The sequence below is a fragment of the Heliangelus exortis genome, chromosome 3 (genome assembly GCF_036169615.1).
Source record: "Heliangelus exortis chromosome 3, bHelExo1.hap1, whole genome shotgun sequence".
NCBI lineage: Eukaryota > Metazoa > Chordata > Aves > Apodiformes > Trochilidae > Heliangelus > Heliangelus exortis.
The window spans coordinates 112,756,721-112,774,381 of NC_092424.1; the positions used below are offsets into that span (position 1 = coordinate 112,756,721).

The 17,661-nt window shown below is 45.2% G+C and overlaps 1 protein-coding gene across 8 annotated transcripts in view; it reads left to right on the forward strand.

The window, feature by feature from the left end:
- Positions 1-17,661, forward strand: part of KIF13B (kinesin family member 13B) — a 143,256-nt gene that overhangs the window by 42,450 nt on the left and 83,145 nt on the right. For 6 of the 8 annotated variants that reach the window (XM_071742211.1, XM_071742215.1, XM_071742216.1 and 3 more), the window contains exon 3: positions 17,034-17,049. In XM_071742211.1, coding sequence (XP_071598312.1) covers positions 17,034-17,049 — 16 coding nt within the window. The remainder of the gene's footprint in view (positions 1-17,033; positions 17,050-17,661) is intronic. The other 2 variants (XM_071742212.1, XM_071742214.1) reach the window with 1 other exon arrangement.

The window sequence follows — 17,661 nt, forward strand, 5'->3', positions numbered from 1 at the left end:
TGGCCTTCTTGGCCACCTGGGCACACTGCTGCCTCCTCTTCAGCTTCCTGGCAATCCAGACTCCCAGCTCCCTTTCTGCCACTCTGTGCCCAGCCTGTTGGCCAAAGTCCAAAGCCCGGGAGGCTGCTTGGCAGGAAAGGCCGTGGTGGGATTGAGTCTGACACAATTTTTTGGATAAAAGGGATAAGTGATGACATACGATGCGTGTCTCACCTTGCTAAATACCTGAATTCCTTGCCAGGGCTGTGAAATAACTTAATCCTTGATTGCTTCTTCCAGTGCTTCAGGCCATAGTCTCTGGAATTATGTTTTGTCACCCAATATTTATGTGTGTGTGTATGTGTGTAGCTTTACCAACCCCAGTTACAATGCCTATTCCAGCCAGATAACTTCTGAATTAATTTGTGGATTTGTGGCCAGGTGCTTTACAAGCATCCACAGTGTAGCTTCTGCACTTGGTATTACTATTCATGGGTCTCTGCTAATGCCTGTTCCTGGTTCTTTTTTTTTTTTCCAGCATGAAAAAATTACCAAGCCCTTAAGCAACTGCCAGATTTGGGTTTGGGAGTGATGGGTGTTGGTACAAGTGTTTAATGCAGAATTTTTTTTGTACACAAGAATAAAGAAAGATCATTGGAACCAATAGCAGGGAATCAAAGCTTATTCAAAATAACCTTCCCCATTCCATTAAATCCTTCAGGATTCTCTGATTGCCCATATGAGAGCTTTCAGTTGGAATACAATGGGCATGAAAGAGCTGCAGTGCTCTGGAATAGTTCTGTGAACTGAAGAAGAGTTCACAAAATATTTCATACACTTAAAACTGACCACAATGATTTGCTGAGCTGGGAGGGAGAAGAACAGACAAAGCAGATGTGTCAAGTTCATGTGAGCAAAGCATGAATTTAGGAAGTTGAAGGGCCCAGAGGGAAGGCTGCAGGAAATCAGTACCCCTTCTTTTAGGCAGCAGTGGTTGGGCTTTTCCCCCCAAATTCTGAAGAACTCAGTGTTTTCCTAAGAGGAAAAAAAAATGGAATTGCTGAGGATGCAGGTGATGATTTGGTGCTGTAGCTTGAGGACCACTTCAGGCTTGCACCTTGTAGGTTCAGCTGCCCCTTCATCTTCAGAACAAGTTCCCAGTGCAGATTTGTACACTTTCCTGTAATTGTAAGTTTCAGGAAATATTTAATCCTGCCTAGAGCAGGATGACATTTTTTTTCAGCAGTCCAGCCCTATTAAGAGGGCACATATAGGACATGGGAGCTGAGCTGTCACAGTGAAGGCTTGCTTGTAATTTTGATAATATGCTGTATTTTCCTATTTCTTTTCAGCAAGCAGCTTAATTATAGCTTATTCCCCATCTATGTAAAGACGAGATGAGTTGGATGGTAGACTGAGTAAAAGGATTTCTTTTCTAGGTCAGGCAGAAGAGCAGCTTGGTGCAAAATATTTACCCTGAAAAGCAGGAGTCAGAGGGGCTACGGAGGCATCCAGGCTGCTTGTCTTAATGGTTCTTTCTGGTCTTAGTTTCTCTGGGACAAAGATTTTGTTGAATTCCTCATGTCAGGGGATGTTATAGTAAGATTTCAGTCCTGAGAGCTCTTATAGTTTGGAAAAATGAAAATGGGAAGTAGCAGCCTTTTCTTTTTGGTGGTGTGTGATGGGAGCAAAAGAAATGGATGTAAGCTACACCAGGGCAGGTTTAGGCTGGATATTAGGGAACATTTTTTCTCTACAAGGGTTGGAATAGTCTGCTGAGGGCAGTGGTGGAGTCACCATCCCTGGAGGGATTTAAACAGAGTGTGGACCTGGTCCTTAGGGCCATGGTTTAGTGGTGAGCTCAGAGTGCTGGTCAGAGGTTGGGCTGGATGAGCTTGAAGGTCTCTTCCAACCCAAGACATTCTGGGATTCTGTAATAAATTAATAAAAAACCTCCTGCTTTCTCTGGTGGGGATTTGTGGAGGTGAGGAGGGCAAAGCCTTCTTGACATCATTGGTGGCAGAACTGTAATAGTGCAGCTGCTGAGCTGCTCAAGTGAATTTCCATAAACACAGAACTGGGTAAAGCAGGTTGAAATCTTCCTGAAGAAAAAGTGAGGTATTGGTGAATGCCAAAATGCTTCAGGTTTCTGCTGACATTCAGCATACGGCAGACGTCAAAGTGTGGATATTGATTGCTGCCTGCTTGCTTATCTTTGTGTTCTCTGTTGGAGTTTCCTAAAATAGGTTGGAGACATATAGACAGCATTGGAAGAGTTGATGGAGGGGGAGGGAAGGGATGGAGTCTGTGCTCTTGCAAGGAGTGAAAGACAGGATGACACATTTTTCTTTTTTGAGAGCTATCAAACACTGACTTCCCTGTAGCTGCATGTCTGAGTCTTCTAATCCACGTCAAGATTTTTTTGAAGTGCTCTTTTTGAGCTGCCAGGGCCTTGACAAGCTGCCATTCTCTGATGCCTTTTTTTAGTTGGAGTGGTTCAGATGTGTCGTGCTGTTCTTTCACCTCCCAGGCTCCTTGAACGTCAAGGGGAGGCTTGAGCTGATATTGTGCAACAACCTGGGCTTATCACTGGGATCATGAAAGCTCTGGGTGCTGAAGTAAGGAAATTCAGGCAGTTACTGAACCGTGGAGGCAAGACAAATAACTCTTATCTTTCCCAGAACTGGATCTTTTCCAGAACTGGATCAACATCACTGGTGGTTCCTTGTGTGTGTGCAGTGTTAAATACTGCTTGGATTCCTGCTGGATCCGAACCAGGCCTTGAACAGACTTGCCACATGAAAATAAGGCTTTGTTAAGGAGTTCTGGAGGGACCAAAACTGACTTGGAGGTAGAAAGTTTGCTCTGGACACGTGTCCAGATGTGTCCTTCTCAAAAGCTGAAGCCCCAGGGATGCTGAAACTGCACTGAGATTGGGAAAGCAACTGGGCAGTGTAACCAGCAAAATGCTCAGCCCTGGAGATGGGTTCTGTTTATCCCAACCACAGCATTAAGACAGATTTAATTTACAAAGTGTGGCCACAGCAATGTTCTTTTGGGACTGTGGCCATTTCAGGTGTCACCTTCTCACTCAGTGGCTGATGAACTCCCTGAGGAAGTCTGAGGAGTGAGTCCATGGTCCAGGCATCTCCTCAAATAACCACCCCCCTTTCCAAAGAGTGGAGGATGTTCTCCTTCACTTGAAGCCAAAACCATTTCATGGAACCAGAAAACAAGGCAAAGGAGGTTGTTTGACTTTTTAGACCACCAGACTGGAAGGTGTCTCCTCAGTTGCAGTCTCTGTGTTTAGCTGAACATAAAACCCAGGGACAATCATGAACTAAATGGCTTAAGTTCTCTGAGGATATGGTCTTTGCAGTAGAAAATAAATTAAAGAAGGGATTATGATACTTGTTCATGGCTGATGTAATTCAGTGGAAGGAGAGTAGAGAGAATTAGCAATGAAGAGGCAGCTCTTCTACGTGTTCTCTTTAGAGGCACTTAGTGCATATTTAAAGGAAATAGAAAACATTAAAATATTTTTTGAATGCTCTCAAGAAATAATTTATTTTCCTAGGCTGAAGAGTCCTTACAATAATTTCTTACAGTAAGTTCTTACAACAACCCCATGGGGAGCTCCAGGCTGGGCACAGAGTGGCAGAAAGGGAGCTGGGAGTCTGGATTGCCAGGAAGCTGAAGAGGAGGCAGCAGTGTGCCCAGGTGGCCAAGAAGGCCAATGGCATCCTGGGCTGTGTCAGGAAGAGCGTGGCCAGCAGGTCCAGGGAAGGGATTCTGCCCCTGTGCTCAGCCCTGGGGAGGCCACAGCTTGAGTCCTGTGTCCAGTTCTGGGCCCCTCAGCTCAGGAAGGAGATTGAGGTGCTGGAGCAGGTCCAGAGAAGAGCAAGGAGGCTGGGAAGGGATCCAGCACAAGTGCTGTGAGGAAGGGCTGAGGGAGCTGGGGGTGTTGAGGCTGGAGAAGAGGAGGCTCAGGGGAGACCTCATCACTCTCTGCAACTCCCTGAAAGGAGGTTGGAGCCAGGGGGGGGTTGGGCTCTTTTCCCAGGCAACTCTCAGCAAGACAAGAGGGCACAAGAGGTCTCAAGTTGTGCCAGGGGAGGTTTAGGTTGGACATGAGAAAGAATTTCTTTCTGGAGAGGGTGCTCAGGCATTGGAATGGGCTGCCCAGGGAAGGGGTGGATTCTCCATCCCTGGAGATATTTCCACAGAGCCTGGATGTGGCACTGAGTGCCATGGGCTGGGAACCACGGGGGGAGTGGATCAAGGGTTGGACTTGATGAGCTCTGAGGTCCCTTCCAACCCAGCCCATTCTAGGATTCTGTGATTCTATGACTTGGGGTGATTGCCCACTTAATATGAGGGTTGTGGCCTTCTCTGGATGCTTGGAGCCTCCAGGGCTGCAGATCCTTCCATACTCCTGTGTATGGCTCCTGCTCTTTATCCTGGGATTGTCTTTTTTTTTTTTTTTTTTTCCTCCTTGTTTGAGGCAGAGATGCTGAAGTGGATTCTTTTTTTTGGTCAAATATTCGATGCACTTTTTTGTGTATAGGTTCCTGCCTGTAAATACAACCAAGTCTGTGGATAAAATAAAAGTCTCTGGATGTGTTTCCAAGGAAGAAATAGAAACTCAAACTGGTTTGAGGTAGAGGCTCTCATGTGTCTGTGAATAGGATGATACAGCTGGCAGGTCTACAAAGGGAGGAAATATTGGCCTTGAAGGAGTTCTTAAAATGCCTTTTCATGGATTAAAAAGTTTGGTCCTCATTCCTAGGTGCTCCTGAAGTGCTCCTCTCTCCCCTCACCCCCTCTCCCAGCCTTTCTTTCCTATTTCTAGCTGGTAGTAAACTTCCCTTAGCAATTTCTGTGGATGTCAGCATGGTTTTCTGCCTCCAGGGAGGGAGCACTGAGAGTTCTCAAATCCCACACAAGGGAAATGAGCAGGGGAAGTTGTCTGGTGGAGGAGGTGCTGGCTTCAGTTTGGCTTCTTCCCAACTTTTTTCCCCTTTTGCTGAGTCTGGAAGAAAAAACATCTTGCAACAAGGAGCTGCAGTGAGTTTTCTCCCTGTTGGAGTGAGAAGACACATCTTTCAAAAATACTGCTCCAGCTAACTGAAAACAGATGCAGGAAAAGGTGGTTTGAAAGATTTGATTTAATTTTTTTTCCCCCAAGAGACCTGGGGACAGGTCCTCTGCCTTGGTATCTCTGCCAGAAGTGCACCCACAAACTCACACACTGAAGTCAAAAATACTTTTTTAGGCAGAAAGCTGTAAAAGTAGGGCATGGCTATTTGAAAAAAAAAAAAAAAAAAGAACACTAAATTAAAAAAAAAAAGGGAATAAAATAACCTGTATTAAATTTATGATGAAAATTATTTTTCTGCTGTAAAAAATTCTCTTGTTTGATGTATGTGCTGGGTGTATGTGATCTCCAAGAGTTGAATATAGTTGCTGATAAAGAATTCCATCATTCTTAATCATCTTCTTGAGCTCTCCTAAATCCCACCTGCCACCCAAGCAAAAATGTAGGGAAACCCTACATTTAAAAATAAGCATTTATAACCTTGCAGTGAAGAGGTTGGTGGTAAAGAGGTCTAAACATAGGTGTTATTTCACTGCAGGTTGCCTTTGTGTTAGACAAGTTGCCCAACAAATTGCTCACCAAAAAAGCAGAAAACCTAAAAAAAATATAAATAATTGAGAATGAAAACTGTTCTGAACCTGGGGCTGCAGAAACTGCAGATTAATTCTGTATATTGGCAGGAACTAGGGCTAGCAGTGTGAACAAACCCTTGAACTGGGAGTCTTGGATCCTCTGGGAAATAGGGAGCTCATGGCTGGGAGGCATGGAAGTTCATTTAATTGGGAAATAAAATGCTTTTTGAAAACAAAAATCCCCCCAAAAGAACCCTCAGTCCTGAGGAGAACAGCCCTGCACATCTATGTTTTTAGGCAATGTTTTAGTAAGAAGAAAAAATCAGCTATTTGGTTCTAGTATCACAACCAAAATGGGGTTTTGGGGTTTTTTTGGGGAGAAGGAAAGTCAAAAATTTGGAATCAGGTGTTTGGTGGTTGCTCTGCTGATAATCCTGCAGAATTGCTGAGCAAATCCTCAGATGTGCTGAGCTGGTTTCACCCTTCATACAGCAATCCAGACCTGCTCTGAGAAGTGTTTTGGGTTGGTTTGAGTTTTCTGATTATAAATATGATGAAGTAATCCTAATGGCAGAGATTTTCTCATACAAGTGCTGTTTGTCCAGACTCTGCTATGCTACCAGAACAGCCTGGTCCCCCCTTTCTGTAAAATCCTAAAAGCATCTTGTACAGCAGGGAATTGTGCTCACAGCAGGATTTGCTGTGCAAAATGGGATCCACCCAAGGGTGATGAGGGAGCTGGCAGAAGAGCTCCCCAAGCCTCTCTCTATCATCTACCAAGAGTCCTGGCTCACTGGGGACATCCCAGATGATTGGAAGTTGGGGAATGTCACAACAATCCACAAAAAGGGCCGGAAGGAGGACCCAGGAAACTCCAGGCCTGTCAGCCTGACCTCAGTGCCTGGCAGGGTTATGGAACAAATCATCCTCGGTGCAATCACACAGCACCTGCAGGATGGGCAAGGGATCAGACCCAGCCAGCACAGGGTTAAGAAGGGCAGGTCCTGTCTGACCAACCTGATCTCCTTTTATGATCGGGTGACCCGCCTGGTGGATGAGGGGAAGGCTGTGGATGTGGTCTATCTGGACTTCAGCAAAGCCTTTGACACCGTCTCCCACAGGATTCTCCTGAAAAAGCTGTCAGGCCACACCTTGGACAGGGGCATCTGTGCTGGGTTAGGAACTGGCTGGAGGGCCGGGCCCAGAGAGTGGTGCTGAATGGGGCTGCATCAAAATGGCGGCCGTGGTGTCCCCCAGGGATCAGTGTTGGGACCAGTTTTATTTAATATCTTTATTGACGATTTAGATGAAGGGATTGAGTCCATCATCAGCAAATTTGCAGATGACACTAAGCTGGGGGGGAGTGTGGATCAGCTGGAAGGCAGGAGGGCTCTGCAGAGGGACCTGGACAGACTGGAGAGTTGGGCTGATTCCAATGGGATGAGGTTCAACACAACAACCCCATGGGGAGCTCCAGGCTGGGCACAGAGTGGCAGAAAGGGAGCTGGGAGTCTGGATTGCCAGGAAGCTGAAGAGGAGGCAGCAGTGTGCCCAGGTGGCCAAGAAGGCCAATGGCATCCTGGGCTGTGTCAGGAAGAGCGTGGCCAGTAGGTCCAGGGAAGGGATTCTGCCCCTGTGCTCAGCCCTGGGGAGGCCACAGCTTGAGTCCTGTGTCCAGTTCTGGGCCCCTCAGCTCAGGAAGGAGCTTGAGGTGCTGGAGCAGGTCCAGAGAAGAGCAAGGAGGCTGTGAAGGGATCCAGCACAAGTGCTGTGAGGAAGGGCTGAGGGAGCTGGGGGTGTTGAGGCTGGAGAAGAGGAGGCTCAGGGGAGACCTCATCACTCTCTCCAACTCCCTGAAAGGAGGTTGGAGCCAGGGGGAGGTTGGGCTCTTTTCCCAGGCAACTCTCAGCAAGACAAGAGGGCACAAGAGGTCTCAAGTTGTGCCCAGGGAGGTTTAGGTTGGACATGAGAAAGAATTTCTTTCTGGAGAGGGTGATCAGGCATTGGAATGGGCTGCCCAGGGAAGGGGTGGATTCTCCCTCCCTGGAGATATTTCCAAAGAGCCTGGATGTGGCACTCAGTGCCATGGGCTGGGAACCACGGGGGGAGTGGATCAAGGGTTGGACTTGATGAGCTCTGAGGTCCCTTCCAACCCAGCCCATTCTAGGATTCTATGATTCTATGGCTTGGGGTGGTTGCCCACTTAATATGAGGGTTGTGGCCTTCTCTGGATGCTTGTAGCCTCCAGGGCTAAACCCTTTGCTTCCCACTGTGTGCCAGTGGATCATTCTGGGATGAATCCTGCCTAGAGTGGCTTTTTAGCCCCTTCCTAAATCTTAGAGTGGCTGAGAACACTCAGCCTGTGGGTGCCTGCACTGATGCTGTAGAACATGATGATTTTACAGCTTTTTCTCCATCTCTACACAGATCTGACCACAGATTCTGTACTCTCTGCATCTCTGGGAGCTCATCACATCCTCCTGGGATAACTGGAGATGCACTTTGACTAAAGCAAGTTGTGCCAGAGCCAAATTCCAGGGCTAGGACCATCCTAGAGATCCATCAGTGGAGTTAAGAGGCTGCCAAAGCATAAAAAAGTGGTTTTTTTTTCCTCCCACCCATGGATAGAAGATGGTAGCAACATCAGGCTCTATTAAAAACCATTGAAATTCACAATAGGAATTGGAAGGTTGGGCACTGGCCCTTTCCCAGACATTCTCTGGAGCACAATAGCATCCCAACATCCAAGTGTTTACAAACAAAAGGATAAAGTTGTAATCCCCTCCCCATAACAGGAGCTTTATGGGATGCATTCAGCACTTGAGTATGGTCAGGACTAAGCAGATTATTGGACTCAGGCTGACAATACAAAAAATTCAGCTCCAGCAAGAAAACACCCCAAACCCACAAAGCTGCTGTCCTGCCCGACTTCTTGTTTTTGTTTGGTTGGTTGGTTGGTTTTGGGTTTTTTTCTTTTTTTCTTTCTTTTTTTTTTTTTTTTTCTTTTTTTTTTCTTTTTTCTTTTTTTTTTTTTTTTCCTTTTTTTTTTTTGGTTTGTTTGTTTGGAATGAGCTGGCAAAAATTAGTTTTGTCACTAGAAACTAAGTAACCACCAACTATGCCTGGAATGCTTCGGAGCAGTGGAGGAATTTTCCAAGGAACAGTGACCACTTTTGTTCCTTTTAGCTACACAAGTTTGGGCTTTGAACTGTGTATGCTCTTTCACATTTTCTTTGGCATATTTGGGGATTTTTTTTTTTTAAAAGAGACTCTTTGCAAAAAAAAAACAAAAACAAAAACAAAAACTTTTGCTCAAATAAGGCAGCATGGTTTTCACCCAAAATGCTCAGTATTGTTATGGAGGTAAAACTGGGGCTCTGTAAGAATTAATTGGAGGTTATCATCCAGAAATCAGAGTCTGGTAGGGCTCATAATTTTATTACCACTTGGTCTGCTTGTAAAAATGGGGAAATAATATTTATAAACCCCTAAACCCAGCAACCTTGAGCATGTTATCTTCTGAAATATTCAGAGGAAATGGATTTCTAGGTATCAGGATAAAAGAAACTTGAAGTGACCAAACCTGATTTACTTGACATTTCCTCTCATTGTATTTCTCTCATTGTTGAAAGCTGAATTTGTCTGGTGTGTGGAGAGAGAGGAAACAGGTTCTCAGTGAATATATTTCTTATCAGTTGTCATACTGGTGTCTTTTGATTATGTCTGTGCTGGTAAAATAAATTTATTCTCTAATTTCCATCCACCATTGGTTGACTTAGGCCAGAAAAGAAATTGTGCAGTTGAAATTTAACAATGAAACTGAATATTGTGGTGTCTTTTCTGACTAACTGCTGGCTCTTCAAAAAAGCCTTATTCTGAACCTGTTATTCAGATAGAAAAAAAGAAAAAAAGAAGAAGAAAAAAGAAAAAACAAGAGAAAAAAAAAAAGAAAAAAAAGAAAAAAGCTACCAGTTAAACAATCCACTGGTTCAGAAAGAGAAGTGGGCTTCCTAACTTTAAAAATTCCAAGATGTTCCTGATTTTTTTTTACTTATGTGCCTACATCCTTGTCTGGAGTGCTTGGAGTTGTCTGCCTGGAGTCTCTCTGGTGTTAAAGCTCTTTGGTAATTCCTGCAAACCTTATCAGCTTCTCTGCTCCAGGAAGCTCCTGTAGGACAGTGGAGAATATTTTTGCTTCTTCACCATGGAAGATAAACTTGGAAATCATAAACCCAAAGGTTTGGTAAATCCTGCAGATTTAATGCACAGAGCCTTGGGGTGTGTGGTCCAGCTGTGCCCAGGGTTTAACCTCCAGGATATAACCAAGGGTCAAACTCAAAAGTCTTGTTTGAAGGATGAGTTTTCTTGAAAAACCCTTCAGTCCATGAAAGCAGTTACCTTTGAACCCACAGTCTTCAGATGATGCCTGCATTTAAAATAATAGGATCATGGAATGGTTTGGGTTGGAAAGGACCTTAAAGCTCATCCAGTTCCAACCCCCCTGCCATGGTTGAACAAACCAGAGCAACCAGTTGGTGGAAATCAGTTTGAGAAATCTCACTTTGTTTTGTTGAACATCATCTTTCTGTTTGGATCATTTTCTCTCTGTTTTGTTTGTTGGCTTTTTTCATGTATTCTACTAAGAATCATAGAATCCCAGACTGGTTTGGGTGGGAAGGGACCTTAAAGCTCATCCAGTTCCAACCCCCTGCATGGTCAGGGACACCTCCCACAGCCCAGGGTGCTCCAAGCCCCATCCAACCTGGGCTGAGACACTGCCAGGGATGGGGCAGCCACAGCTTCCTTGGGCAACCTGTTCCAGGGTCTCACCAACCTCAAATTAAGGAATTTCCTCCTCATGTCCAACCTCAATCTCCCCTCTTCCAGTTTTAACCCATTTCCCTTGTACTCTCCCTACCCCCCCGTGTCCAAAGCCCTCCCCCAGCTTTCTTGGAGCCCCTTCAGATATTGGGAGGTTGCTCTGAGCTCACCTGGGAGCCTCCTCTTCTCCAGGCTGAACAACCCCAAGCCCTTAGCCTGGCTTCCCAAAATCCCAGAATCATCCAGGTTGCAAAGGAGCTCTGGGATCACCAAGTCCAACCCTTGATCCACTCCCCCCGTGGTTCCCAGCCCATGGCACTGAGTGCCACATCCAGGCTCTTTTGAAAGATCTCCAGGGATGGAGAATCCACCCCTTCCCTGGGCAGCCCATTCCAATGCCAAGGGGAGGTGGAAAGAAAAGAGATTTGCTTGGTGAAGCTCCGTGCTATGTTTTCTGTGAATGTGTTATTTGATTTTCTTGAGGTGTTCCCAAGCATCCTTACACTGCTGTGTTAAGGGTTGTTTTTTTTTTTTCCCCTGGAGTTTGTGGGGTGAGTTTGAGTGGGAAAGCTCATGGGAGGTGGCTGAGAAGAAACGAGGGAAAGCACCGAATGGAAGCTACAGGGGAAACTGAGCTTTTTTGTTTGAAATTTTTCTTACAGATGATATTTGGGGCATACTTGTCCAGGGGAAGGAAATAAAGAAGGGATACAATAGTTTTTCCCTGTGAAACATTGGTTTCTTGGTTCCAAGGAACAGCTGAACTATGATGTGGTTGTGCATGGTGTCAGAACCCAGCAGAGTTACTGCACTGCTTTTATTTGCAGCAGAATATTAATAAAACCCCAGAATCCCAGAGTGGCTGAGGTTGGAAGGGACCTCTAGAGCTCATAAGTGTCTTTCATGTCCTGTGTCACATTTTCCTTGCTGTGTCTTGATATTGAGACCAAATCTAGGGCTGCTTGTCCTGTGGTGCTGATGTTCCCACAGGATGGTGAAGGTGTAGTTGCAACAACACCTTTCTCATCCAGATTTTCTTGGGAGTTGTGGAGCAGGCATCATGGGCAGGGTCTGTGAATATCTGAATTAGATTTAAGAAATATCAGGAATACAGTGGTTTGGACTATTTCTATCTAGAAAAGCTTAAAAAAGAACAAACTTGCTACGGAGTGGAGCTGTTCCTGCATCTAAAGCATAAATTATAGTGAAACAGGATGACAATTTTACTGTTTATAAAAAGTATTTGGGCACAGGTTGACTTCAGGCAAACCAACTCAGCTGGGAAGGTAAAGATGTGGCCTTGCAGGGTGATGACTGGGAGACACTGGGAGACACTGAGACCTTTCTGTTGTTAAGCCCCAAGTAGTTTTTCTCCATCAGTCTGGTTTTCTAGTTGCAATTTTAGATACTCTCTGGAGTTCCTGCTGAGCAGTTCCTGCTGAAAAGCATCAAATAGCACCAATTACACTGGAATCTGATAGGCTTGGGTTTGCCTTGATTATGGAAGACTGGAAGTGGAAAGCAATAAAAATTTCTGGGGATTTGCTGGGGCTTCCCTAATTCATAGTTAGGTGCTGTCATTCCTTGTGCTTCTCCCCTTTTCTTTTTTTTTAAACTGCAAGTTTTTGTTATATTCTGCTTTTCCAGAAGCTCCTGAAAATGATAAAATGTTATGTTTCAATTCCCTAAATCCTGTGTAGCTTTGTGGCACTGAGCAGTATCAGCCAGATTTATAGTTTGGATGTTGTTGTGGTTACTGAGAGAAGTTTGGATTTATTTTTTTTTTAAAAAAAAGCAAAAACAGGGAGTAAAAAAGAGCCTGGCTTGTCATTCTTCTCCATCTCCAGTCGTTCTTCTCCCATTTGCCCCATCTGCCCATTTCTGATGGAGGCAAGGACTGGGATGCACTGGATTTGGAGCTGATCTGCCAGCTGGAGGCTACTTGGGAGCTCCTGGCTCAGCTGAACAGAAGAGGGAAAGGCTGAGTCCTCCTCAGCTCTTCCCCAAAATGTTTCACCTCTACTCACTGGCTGTGAGATTTGCAAAATCTCATCTTTACTTAAGGTGCCTGCAAGGTCCCTCTCCTTTTGAACCTGAAAAGTCAGAGTAAAAACTGATCCATTTGGTTGTGCTTGGATGTAGAATTTAATTATTGGAGTTGCTGTTCTTTTTTTTTTAAATAACACCAGCAATGGGGGTGTTGGGGATATATTGATGGGCTCAGCTGGGAATAACTCTGCTTTTCTTTGGTGTTGGAATTGTGCATGAAATCTGTGAAACCACTGGCATTTCTGTATGAAAGCAAATGCTCCTCAGTCAACAAGCTTCTAGCATGTTAGAGTTAATTTTAAAAGAAGTGATTACTTGGGGCTGCTTGTCTTTATTCACTCTGGAAACAGCACAAAAATTCCCTTGGCTGCAACAAATAAAAGCACAGTAATTGTAAGCAATAGTTGGAGTATTCTCTTTCTCCTTTTTTAATACTAGAAAGCCTAGGTACATAGGATGGGCCCTGCTTCTGGTCAACATTGAGATGGAAAAATAAAAGAGAGGAGCTGGGAAGTCATTGTCAGTCTGGATTCAGGTGAAAATAGGAACTGGAGGCATCTTAGTGACATCCTTTGGTAGCTACAAGAGATGTTTTCCCTTCCTGTCCTGGATTTTTCAGCTGCATTTGAGATAGATGTGAGTTAGCAGCTGTCAGCTGAGGAGAGATGCAAGTCCTACCTGCACCTTGTAAGTGGCAGCATCCTTGGGGAAAAAACAGCTGGATAACCTCTGGATGGGTGCCTTAAGAGTCCTGCAATGATCATTTTGCTGGGGGTTCCTTTTCTGGTTCCAACATAGTTGTGGTGTGAGCAGTTTGCAGGTGACAGCCCTGTAGGAGATCTTTCCTCTGGTGGTTTTAGAGGTTTAGAGCTACTTGTGGTTTGTTATTATTCATTCTTATGACAAGTTCTCAGTACAAGTTCTCAGTCTCTGGGTTGTTTTGTGGTTTTGTTTGGGTTTTTTTTTTTTTTTTTTTTTGCTAATACCAGGCTTAACCACAGGGAATGTTCTTTGCATCCATTGCTGTCCCCCATGTTGTGTTGCAGGAGATGCCCCCCCTGCTCTACAGGGGATGCTCCTGCTTGGTATTGACCTTTGCATCACCTCTGGGATGGCCTGGAGCAACACAGGCTGCTGTGGGTGCTGGGTCCTTGTTTCTATTCCTTTCCCATGGGATTTTGAATCTTTCTCTGGGATTCTGGGCTCAGCTGCACCGTTGATGGGTGGGTGAGCACAGAGTGCAGGGCTGTGTGGTATCAGTGCTCACCCTTCTGCCTTTCCTCAGGGAAACATTTCTCTGACTTTTCCTGTGCTGCAGCAGCAGAGCAAACCAGCAGGATGCTGGGCAGCATCAACAAGGCCATCACCAGCAGAGTCCAAGAAGTCATCATCCTGCTCTGCTCAGCACTTGTCAGGCTGCACCTGGAGTATTGGGTTCAGTTTTGGTACAAAAAGGATGGGGACAGGCTGGGAAGGGTCCAGAGAAGAGCCATGAGGATGATCAGAGAATGGAGCATCTTCCATATGAGGAGAGGCTGAGAAAACTGGGATTGTTCAGCCTTGAGAAGAGAAGGCTCAGGACAGACCATGTTCCAGTACTTAAAGGAGGGGCTACAAAGAAGATGGAGACTCCCTATGGACAAGGAGCCCCATGGACAAGCCAAGGGGCAATGGGCACAAGTTGCTCCTGGGGAGATCCCCATTGGACACAAGAGGAAAATTTTTCACTCTGAGGACAGCCAGAGATTGGAATGGTCTCCCAGAAGTGGTGGATTCCCCCACTATGGGAAGTTTGAAGTCTCAGCTCTGTGGGGTGCTGAGACATCTCAGATAAACAATAATATGGGAAGGGTTGGAGCAGCTGAGCCTTGAGGTCCCTTCCCACCTGAGATTCTGGGATTCTCTTGGTCCAAATTAGGCAGAATGAGCTCCAGCTCCAGAAAGCTGAGCTGTGTCCCAAGGGTTGGGTTTCTTAGATGTAGGGCTTCTGTTTGCTCAGGTTTGGATTAAGAGAGGCTGAGACACAAAGGTTTATGTGTTTGTGCAGCTCTTTAGAAAATGAGATACTTAATTTAAGACCTCTAGTCTGAACTAAGCTTGATGATTTCCATAGGCTGGAATAATCCATCCTCTTAAATTGTATGTGTGAGCTGAGATTATATCCTTATGGCTGCTTTAATCCAAATACTCAGGAATAGGTCCTGTATCTCTAAGAGTGAATATGAGCATAACAGCTCATGGGATTAAGAGCAGCATCACATCTCAGGGTGACAAATTCAACCTCAGAATCCAGGCTTGCTGCTCTGTATTTTACAGTGAGGATGCTTTAGGAATAAGGATGCCCTGTGAGCAGGAGCCTAAAAGCCACACAGCAGTTTCCAGTGAAGTCCTTCAGCAAACTGCTCCACCAGCATCTCAGGGAGCTGAGAAAATGCTCTTGCATCTCTAAGAGTGATCCAGAGAGGCTTTCTGGTGCTTTCTGTGTCTGGCTCAAATCATAGAATCATAGAATCATCTGGGTTGGAAGGGACCTCAGAGCTCATCAAGTCCAACCCTTGATCCACTCCCCCCGTGGTTCCCAGCCCATGGCACTGAGTGCCACATCCAGGCTCTTTTGAAATATCTCCAGGGATGGAGAATCCACCCCTTCCCTGGGCAGCCCATTCCAATGCCTGATCACCCTCTCCAGAAAGAAATTCTTTCTAATGTCCAACCTAAACCTCCCCTGGCACAACTTGAGACCTCTTGTGCCCTCTTGTCTTGCTGAGAGTTGCCTGGGAAAAGAGCCCAACCCCCCCCTGGCTCCAACCTCCTTTCAGGGAGTTGGAGAGAGTGATGAGGTCTCCCCTGAGCCTCCTCTTCTCCAGCCTCAACACCCCCAGCTCCCTCAGCCCTTCCTCACAGCACTTGTGCTGGATCCCTTCCCAGCCTCCTTGCTCTTCTCTGGACCTGCTCCAGCACCTCAATCTCCTTCCTGAGCTGAGGGGCCCAGAACTGGACACAGGACTCAAGCTGTGGCCTCCCCAGGGCTGAGCACAGGGGCAGAATCCCTTCCCTGGACCTGCTGGCCACGCTCTTCCTGACACAGCCCAGGATGCCATTGGCCTTCTTGGCCACCTGGGCACACTGCTGCCTCCTCTTCAGCTTCCTGGCAATCCAGACTCCCAGCTCCCTTTCTGCCACTCTGTGCCCAGCCTGGAGCTCCCCATGGGGTTGTTGTGTTGAACCTCATCCCGTTGGATAAGACCCAGGGGAGATTTTTCCAGTGTGCCCCCATATCTACCACTTACCCAGGAGCAACCGAGGTATCCCAGAGCCTGCTTTGAGGACTTGGAGAGAGCTTTTATCCAAACCCAGGCAGATGGCAGGGGGAAAAGTGGTCCCATTGCTGTGGGTTATTGAATGACTCTGCCACATAGGGTCACCTGGGCTTAAATCATGATCCAGTGTAGTGGGTGAGAGTGGCTGCTGCTATCCCAAGTCATGTTCCTGTTATGTCAAAGAGATGTGCATATAGGATCCAAGCCTAAGTAAAAAGAGATGATGGGCTTGCTTCATAAATGCTTATTTTTGAGGCATAAGGCTGAGAAATTCCTATTTTTAAACTTGCTTCTCAACCCCTGTGAGCAGCAAGAACTCTGAAGAGTAATTTTATGTGGCTCCCATGTCTTTCTCCTGCTCTGTTCAAAAGAAATCAGTGATGCTTGTCACAAGACTTTACTTGTTAGTGATGTCAAGAGCTTCCTAATCTCATTTGGAAAGTCCAGGACAAGGAAAATATCAGTTTTTCATTGTTATTTGCTTGTATCTGTGGATGCTGCTTAACCTCCTGTCAAGGCCCTGATTGATGCTGTGCTGGTATTTGAAAGGTCACACCAGGAATTTTGTGCTGCTTGTTGAAAAAAAAAAAAAATCACAAACTACCCACATGAAAATAAAAAACAGCCCAATAAAACTGTTAAATTATACACAGAACAGATTCAAGGAATTGCTGTTCTCTTTCTTTTGGGGAAACAAAAGTTTCCTCTGCTGTCCCAGCAACCGTCAGAGGATTGAGTTGGGCAAGTCTGAAATTTTCTCTTGAATAACTCTCCTGAAGTTCCTATTCAAGTGGCTCTGGAAATGTTTATGTTGCCAGTGTACTTTGTTTTTAAGAGACAGGGACACCCACAAAACCACAGAGAGGTGTCACATAAAAAACAACCCAAGAAGACTGGGAAAGAATGAGGAGGAGGAGAAGAAAATCAGTGGCTTTTAAGTTAAAATCCACTTGTTCAGAGCATCCTCTCCAATCTTACTCTTGAAAAGAGCTAAGCATTGATTTATAAAATAACTCCACATCTGTAAACAAGGAGAGAACTAATGTTTTAAATGGAGTGCCAATGATGAGGCAGTAATGATAGAGTAATTAAATTTAAATCACTAACAGTCTTTGTTTTTCTTTTGTCTTTTTTTTTTCTTACCCCAACCCTCTACCACCAAATCCTTGCTGCTTGTGATGCTTTGGGGAACAGCAGGACCCAACCAAAGGTAAGGGCTTTTACTGAATATTAAATCAGGGGGGGAGGGAAATTGTCATCCCACTTGGTTATCCTTGGGTTATTCAGATATTAAAAGCATTTCACAAAAGCCCTCAGTAGCTGATCAGCTGTTGAGGAAGAAACTCAAAGCATCTCCTTGCTGCACTGTGCAGCCTGTGCCAAAAAATGACTCAGAGGAACAAATGAGAACATCAGAACATCCACAGTCAGCAGGACAAACTGGGAAAGGAAGGCTACTTGTTATTTGTGGGATTTTAAAAGCATTTTCTGGTGTTTGTGTTCAAACAAGCTCATTTTTTGTTAGGGTTTATGGTCCCCTGGTGCTGTGTTGGGTTTGCAGATCTCTCTCCAGGCTTCAGCTTTATTGAGGTGGTTGTAGAGCCAACAAGGTTTTAATAAATGCTCTGAAGGTGTGGGACATTATAATATGCTTAATTATAATGTTAAGGAACAAAAAAGCTGTAATTTTAAATAAATAAACTTGTTTCCTTGGTGAGATGGAAGATAACCAATTTTATCTTTTGTGTGGAACATTAATACAGTATAGAAAAAAAACCCCACCACAGTGAATTTTTGAAGATAAGTATTTAAATTGCAAGCC